This window comes from Hypanus sabinus, chromosome 1 (genome assembly GCF_030144855.1).
Source record: "Hypanus sabinus isolate sHypSab1 chromosome 1, sHypSab1.hap1, whole genome shotgun sequence".
Classification (NCBI taxonomy): Eukaryota; Metazoa; Chordata; class Chondrichthyes; order Myliobatiformes; family Dasyatidae; genus Hypanus; species Hypanus sabinus.
In genome coordinates, this window is record NC_082706.1 from 144,962,389 (window position 1) to 144,970,728 (window position 8,340).

The 8,340-nt window shown below is 45.9% G+C and overlaps 1 protein-coding gene across 5 annotated transcripts in view; it reads left to right on the forward strand.

Moving 5' to 3' along the window:
* atg9b (autophagy related 9B) overlaps nucleotides 1-8,040 on the forward strand; it is a 78,764-nt gene extending 70,724 nt beyond the window's left edge. For 4 of the 5 annotated variants that reach the window (XM_059978467.1, XM_059978459.1, XM_059978450.1 and 1 more), the window contains 5 exons: nucleotides 676-908; nucleotides 1,917-2,007; nucleotides 4,401-4,485; nucleotides 5,651-5,790; nucleotides 6,019-8,040. In XM_059978467.1, coding sequence (XP_059834450.1) covers nucleotides 676-908; nucleotides 1,917-2,007; nucleotides 4,401-4,485; nucleotides 5,651-5,790; nucleotides 6,019-6,024 — 555 coding nt within the window. In that variant the 3' untranslated portion in view covers nucleotides 6,025-8,040. The remainder of the gene's footprint in view (nucleotides 1-675; nucleotides 909-1,916; nucleotides 2,008-4,400; nucleotides 4,486-5,650; nucleotides 5,791-6,018) is intronic. The other variant, XM_059978478.1, reaches the window with a different exon arrangement.
* Nucleotides 8,041-8,340: the final 300 nt, after the last annotated feature.

Below are 8,340 nucleotides of genomic sequence, written 5' to 3' on the forward strand. Positions count from 1 at the left end.
CCATATCATGTGAACTGGTAGATTAACTGTGCACTGTAATTTGGGCAGCAAGGTTGCATAGGGCTTATCATAATGCTATTACAGTGCCAGGGACATGGGTTCAATTCTGCCACTCTCTGAAAGAGTTTGTACGTTCTCCTCATGACAATGTGGGTTTCTTCCAGATGCTCTGAATTAGTAGATTAATTGTGTCACACGCATGTAATTGGACTGTGCAGGCACATTGGGATGGTAGGGCCTGTTACCATGCTGTATCTCTAAATAAAATATTTGGATGCATGTGGTAGAATCTAAGGGTGGGTTTGTGGGAATTTGGAAAGAAAAAAATGGGTTGGGGCAAGATTAATGGTGGGGTGAAGGGTCTGTTTACATCCTGAATCATTCCATGACTAAGTAAACTGCAGAGTGCTGGCTGGTTCCAAAGCAATAAATAACTCTCAGCTGACCAGAAGTAATTCAACAGGTCATTCAGCTCTTGCTGTTTGCAGAATCTTCTCTGTATTCAATGGCTTCCATGTTCATGCCCAAAAACTCAATAGCTTCTCTTTTAACTTAAATGATGGGTTTGCTGGATAACAGAGGGGTAGTACTGTGGGAGCGTGGCAGTCAAAGGGGTGTGGCATTGTGTGTGTGATCTGCAACTACCCGTAGCTCACTGCACCCTTCTCCTTGCAGCCTGAAAATCTCATCATGAGCTTGCTGACACACTCTGCCCTGCCTGGCTCACCGCTGATGGGCAGGGATGGATTTCCTGCACAGTCTTGCAGTACAGCATCTGCTGCTGCCAGTGTACTGGCCTCGCTGTCCTCCTCTCACCATCCGGCCCGCACAAGATCCCACACACTTCTGGTGGAGAATGGTGCCGAGAGTTCCCTGTACCGCAGTGACAGGACCATCATTGAAGAGAGGTAAGTGACCATCTGAACACACAGAATAAAGAATTGACTAAATGATTTATTGTCATATGTACTAAGGTACAGTGAAAAACTTTTCTTGCATACAGTTCATTCAGATAATTTATTGCAACAGTACAAAGGAAAACAACAGAGTGCAAAATAAAGTGTAACAGCCAAAAAGAAGTGCAATGAGGGCAGACAACCAGATCACAAAAGGGTAGATTGTGAGTCCATTTTGTCATACAAAGGAACTTTCCAATTGTCTTATTACTGTGGGATGGAAATTGTCCTTGAACGCAGTGGTACTTGCTTTCAGGCTTTTGTTCCTTTTGACTGATGGAAGAGGGGAGAAGAAAGAATGTCCGGGGAGGGGAGGGTCTTTGATTTACACTGGCTGCCTTCCTAAGGCAGTGTGAAGTGTAGACAAAGTCCATGGAGGGGAGGTTGGTTTTATTTGATATGGCGAGCTGTCTCTTCAACTCTCTGCAGTTTCTTGCAGTCTTGACCAGGACCAAGAAGATGATTCTGAAATAAACCTGGAGGATTCTGGCTTGATTAGGTCAGACAATGAGAGGTTTTCACCCACCTCCTGAGACAAGTCAGTCTGGTTTCCATGTACAGTGCAGGCAAACTCACTCCTATAGTCTAGACCAGCCTTGAGGACCATCAGTTGAGACAAATGCCTTGTTTAAATGCTTCTCCTTGACTGTGATGCACGCTACAGTTGAATATTTTGCTGGCTTTCGTAAAGCCCAACAAGGGTTCCAAGGTTTTGTTGAACCAGCTGCATTCAAACACTGACCAAGGACAGGAAGATGGCTAAGGAGATTTCTCTGTGAAGAGCAGTAGTGACCCTGTCTGATGAATGTATGGTGCATGCTCTCCACGTCCACTACCTTGGTGATAAATCGCCTAGCACGCACAGAGAAAACAGTCTCAGAAATGAGGCATTTGAAACCAGTCACAATTAGTTAATGGCTAATTGGCATTTACCACTTGTTTTTCTCTTTGCTACATCAGTGTGACAGAGAGTGCTGGCTCAGGCAGATCCCTACTTCTCGCTAACATTGCTTCCACAGAAATGAGTCTACATGCTATCTACATGCATGAGGTAAGCACAGAATGTCTTCTGATACATAATGGGTTGGATGTAGTTCCCTCTGCACTATCTTATCAAAGCTCCTCAATACTTCCTCCGTGATACCAAGGTACACTCTCAGTACAGCCCCTCACATAGTGTGACACTGCCTCAGTACTGCCCCTCCCACAGTATTGCATTCGTTCAGTAATGCTTCTTCCACTGTGTAGTACTCTGTCAGTATCATCCCTCTCACAGTGCAACTCTCCCTCAGTTACCCCCTCCAAGATTCCTCACTGGATGTTTTAGTGTGAAATCTGAGGTCGGACTGGATACCCAGAGAGTTACTAAGTCAGCCACAGCTGAGTCATTGGGAAGGAGGATGTGTTACTTCACACAGCTCATAGTGTCACCACCTTCCTATCAGAATCCCAAAGTGATAATGCCAGTCATCAGGCTATGATTGAGCCACACCCTCAGTCATTGACTCCCTGTGTGGAGTTGGTGTATTAGACCCAGCCATCACTTTCCTAGAGGGATGAGTTATTACCAGCAGCTTGCCCTGCATTATAATTGCAGACCATGAGCCCTGTGAATGAACACAATATGAAGAACTTGTGTCCTTAAGAATAGGATGTGGCTATAATTAACTGAGAGAGTGAAAGGGGAAATGAAGAGGGTTTTAAGGTGTGAGATGATCAGAGATGTAACCACACCAGATAAATCTAACCCTTTCCTCCTACATACCCTTCATTTTTCTTTGACCAATGTGCCTATCTATGAGTCCCTTAAATATCCCTAATGTGTCTGCCCCTATCACCATCCCTGACAGTGTATTCCGCGCATCCACCACCTACTGTGGGGGGAATAAAGAAAAATCTACCTCGACATCCCATATTCTTTCCTCTAATCATTAAAATTATGCCCTCTTCTATTAGCGATTTCCACCCTGGAATAAAGATGCTGGCTGTCCATTCTATCAATACCTCTTATCTTGTATATATCTTTTCAAGTCATTTCTCATCCTCCTTCATTCCAAAGAGAAATGCCCCAGCTCACTCAACCTTTCCTCATAAGACCTGCTCTCTAATACAGGCAGCATCCTAGTAAATCTCTTCTGAACCCTCTCTAAAACTACCACATCCTTCCTATAATAAGGGGACCAGAACTGAACACAATACTCCGTGTAGAATAACCAGAGTTGTATAGAGCTGCAACATTATCTTGCAGCTTTTGAACTCAATTCCCTGACTAATGAAGGCCAAAACACCTTCTTAACCACCCAATCAACTTGCATCGTTGTTGATCTTGGCAAGGAGGAATATGTAAGGGGAAGTACACACTAAATAGTGAGACCCTCAAGATCATTGATATGTGCAAGTACACGATGTAACAGTAACACACAAGTAGGCAGGGCAGTAAAGACAACATAGAACATATTTGTCTTCTTTGATTGGAGCACTGATTATAAACATTGGAAAGCCACACTTGAAGTACTGTGTACAGAAGAGATTCACTGGGACGTTGCCTGAATATTAGCTATAAAGAGAGCTTGGACAAACTTTGGTTATTTTCTCTGGAGCATGGGAGGCTGGAGGCTGACCTGCTAGAAATAAGGTAGATAAGTTTCATCTAGAGGGGAAATTTCAGATAGTAGAGGGCATAGCTTTAAAGCAGGGGATTAAGGGGAAAGATTAAAAGAGATTTTCAAAACCTTTTTTTACATAGAATGGTAGGTCTTGGATCGCACTGCAGGGGGTGGGATGGTGGAATCAGATACGATAAACATTTTAAAGGCACATGAACAGCAAGGGAATATAGAGGGCTATAGATCACGTGCAGGCAAGATGGAATTGGTTTAGATTGGAATCATGGTCAGTCCAGACATGGTGGGCCAAAGGGTCTGTTTCTGTTTTATTGAGGCACTGGAGAAGCTGCAAGCAGAGTCTCAGATTTGACATCAGGCTGTAGAGGTGACACAGAATAATGTAATGTGTGACCCCAGACCAAGTTTGAGTTTGCAGCAGCAGCCAAATACCAGCTCCCCCGGTTTTCCTGCAGCTCACCTAGGAAAGGTGGGCTTGGTGGGTAGTCACATTGAGGGCTCAGAGAGGCTGAGATGTATCAGAGAGTTGATGTGCCCATGAGGAAGGACAGGTGGTGAGAAGTGTTGCTGGGCCTGTGGACAGGGAGGAGGAGGAAATTATCCCCAGAAAGCCATAGATAGAGATCTGTGGTTAGGTGCAGTTTAGGGTAGGTGGGGATTGGAGTGGCAAGGGGGGGGAGGGTAGGAGCTGGGCAAGTGATGGTAGGTAGGTTTGAGACAGTACTGGGGGGTGGCAGGGAAGTGTTGGCATGGTAACAGTGAGGATTTTGCCTTTCTGGGGATTGTGTTTCACACCCTCTCATTCTGTTCTCTCTCGCAGCTCCACCAGCAGACAGTACAGCCGCAACAGATGGGACCAAGGTCACAGGTCCACAGCTTGATCACTGAGCAGCCCACTGCTCCAGGTACCTCATAATGTCTCAGCACTCGAAGGGCCAAGCCAACACCACTCAGTAAACTGAGCACAGCAGTAGGACATGGGGGAAATGCAAGGTTAGGTTCAGAGTGAAAGAAGGGAAAAGGATAAACTGAATAATTCAAGAAAACAAGCAAGGCAAACTGGCTCATGCATTGCAGGAGGACGCTTTGGGGAGACAGGCACTGGAAAAAAGGGCAGATGAGTCTCACCAGGGTGTTGTCTGTGATAAGAGTTTTTCCAGTTATGGGAAGGAACTGGTTGGACTGGGCTTTTATTGAGAGGAAGCTGAGGAAGTCCTGATGGTGAGTTATAAAATAATGAGAGGCATAGATAAGGCAGGTAGTAACTCTTCCCCTGTCTACATCCAGGGGGCATGAGTTGAATCTGAATCAGATTTGTTATCACAGATATATGTTGTCAAATTTGTTTTCATATAAGTTACAAAAATATATAAATGGTGCTAAAAACAAATAATGAGGTAGTGTTCATGGACTGTTCAGAAATCTGATGGCAGAGGGGAATTTGTTCTAACACATTGAGTGCGGGTCTTCTGGCTCCTGTACGTCCTCTCTGATGGTTGTAATGAGAAGAGAGCGTGTTTCAGATGGGGAGGGTCCTTAATGATAGATGCTGCCTTCTTCAAAAGCTGGTGCCTCAAGATGTCTCAATATTGGGGAGGGTTGTGGCAGTGTTGAAAGGTGAGGAGTAAGCGGTTTCGAGGGAATCTAAGGAAAAATGTATGCAAGCACAGGCTGTTCGGAATCTGGAACACACTGCCGGTGGAGGCAGAGTCTCTCACAACATTTAAAATGTTGTGAAAATTTTTGGATAAGCTTTTGAATCAGTAAGGTAGAGAAGGCTATGGGACAAAGCCGTACGTGGGATGAGTGTGGATTGGTCATTGACAACAGGGACTGCAGAATATTTTACGAGGATATTGTCACAGCACAACAATTGCATTTATGAGAATGTTCAGGGGGTAATTTCCTTTGGAATAAGTGCAGAGACGTAATTGATGGGATGTCACTAGGGCTGCAGGAGTGCAATGATCATCTTCCAGTGCTGGAGGGAAACCCAGGGAGGTGGAAGTGAGGGAGGAGAATGGAGTGTGCAGTGCCTGCTTGCTGATCAATGCTATCCTTCACTCTCAGTACCTCGGTTAAGTTCACCTGAAACACTAAGGGCCCATTCGCAACTCCATCTCGGCGGCTGGACAGAGGAGGCAGATGGACAGCTTCTTGATGCTGGTCCCAGGGGCTCAGAAACGGAAGTGCCTTCTCAGGTAAACAGGGTGTGTGCTAAATAGTTGAAAGAATCCTCGCTCTCTGTGACACCCACTGGCATGGGTCCTACACACCCTTACTGGGGAGTACACAAGTCCCACACAAACTGACCTTCATTGGGGGACAGGTCCCATGCACACACTGACCCTCAGATCTCACACAGACACACACCTTCATCTCTCTCTGCTCTTGCCCCTCCCAATAGTAATAGTTGATCTGTTTGTTTCTTTGCGCAGGTTTAACTATTCGGACGGAACAGATTTGCTGGCTGTAAGGTTTCCCGAGGTGGTGGTGAGTTTCCTGCCACTTTTCCAAGGACTGTGGTTGGCGAGTGGAGAACTTTCCCTGTGCTTGCATTGCACCGAAGAGTGGCTCGATGTCTTCCAGTACCTCTGCTATGTTTGTTGCGAGTGCTGTTGGATGTGCAGAGTGCACCACTGACTCTTCCTACAAACTGATGGAATTATTTCAGAGGGTTTTTCTTTAAAATTGCAAAAGATGAACCATTGTTTGTGGCATTTGTCCCCTGTAGGAGTGGCTCTGACTAAAGCAAGGACCAGTAACATGCCCTGCAGGGGAGGGAGAAGGGTGAGCAAAAATTGAAACAATGGATCATTGTCACCCACCCACACCAGACTTGTTCACCTCCCTCCCACCCCAACTTCTTGCCCTCTTTCCACCCTAGTGCTCTATCTCTACAGTGGGTCAGATGATCCCCCTTCTCCCTGGATCAGATACCACTCCCTTCTCCCTCCATGTCCATAGAGGAGATGCATTAGTGCTGTCTAAGCACAGTGGGAGTGGGTGGAAGGACGCCAGGTATTTTGAATGCTGGGATCAGCCTTTTGTATTGTGCCACCTCCACTCACCAACTCACTGCTTCTGCCAAACCCACCTCAGTTGTGGGTGGACGTCATTGAGAATAACAGGCATGGCAGCAATTTTTTAAAAATCCTAATTACGCAAAACCTATTCCTGGTTTTCCAGTAAAGATTCACTGGGCAGCGATTAGAAGTAAAAGCTTTCTCTTTGTGTTTGGAACCCCACCCTGGCATATTGAAGTGACTGAGCTGAGGGACACCCAGTTAAGCAGCCCTCCATTGGAGGTACCTGTCTCCTCTGAAGCATTGGAGAATCCAGCTCAGACCCAGCAGAAGGGCTTGTGCAGCATGGAAAGAGGCCATTTGGTTCCTAGTCCCTGTGTCAAGTTACTCAGTATTACCCGGATCCTGGTTTCTCCCCGTTTGTCGTATTCCTGCAGTCCCAATGAGTTTTCTGAATGGATGTGCTTCTATTCTAGGCAGTGTGTTCATTATCACTGCAATTGCCTGCGTAAAGGAACATTTCCTCATCTGCTCTCTGGTTCTCCCCCACCCACAGTTACCTTAGTCCTGCTTCCCTGGTCACCACCCTCCTGTCTCTGGAAACTTGTTTTTTCACAATTTGCAAACACTACTGAATCTCCCTGCAACACTTTTTGCTCTCTTGATGACAAATGGTTTCCACGTGTATGTTAAGGACAGTATCAGTGTGGATCTGGAGCACGGGAACTCTTGGAATAATTATCTCACTATCCGCAGCAACATCATTTCCAGCTCCGTCACCTCAGTCTCAGGATCTGTGTCACAAGCTTTCCAATTTCTTTTGAGGCGAGCTTACAATTTACCACAGCGTTAGATTTATTTCATGCCAGCACACATCAGTCAGGGTCTCAGATTTGTGACTTTGTCCTACACCAGCTGTATACTGCCTGGTTTTGAAGCTCCATTCTGTACTCGCCCAAAGCAGGAACATGCTTGCTCTAGTGGGGATTCCTCTGGAACCAATGGGGAGGTGATCGGATAGGTAAAAGCAGATGAAAAAATGGGTGACAGAAAGTCACTTCTCATAAATGGGCTGCAGATAGAACTTTACTCTGTATGTAACACACGGGACAGTGGAGAAGGAGCGTTACTTTCTAGCCCATGAGTGTGTGACAGGACAGTACAGTGAAATCTTTAATCGGTTTCTACTCTGCCCTTTTTTTAATTGCAAAAAATGTGTTTATTGCAACTTTACATTTCTACAATACTACAACAAAAATACTGAGACAACAACAGTGACTAATAGAAATGAAGTTAAAATATTCCTATCCCTATCTAGGATGCCATTTATCCCCTACAGTCTGAGAACACCTCCATGGTACCCCCGGACTCTGCATGATCCTTTCCCACAGTTACTCAGGCACGATATAACCCCCACCCCCGCCTCTGAATATTGCCAGTCAGTCAGCCCAGGCGGAACCCACCACTGCCCACTTCCAGGATCTATGGATAGCCAGCCCCAGAAGCAAGTTTACTGGGACATCCTCCTCCCTCCTTGCCCCACCCTCCTTACTGGATGACCATATATGAAGAGGGTGGGGCTAAAAAGTAACTGGAACGTGAGGAGCAGCACTCACAGATCTTCCCCCAGAGTGTGTGATGAGACAGTGCTAAGGGAGCTTGTAACTCACAATGTCTTTCAGGAGTGCGTAGCACAACATTGCTGAGGGAGCTTTACTCCATTGTCTAACCTAT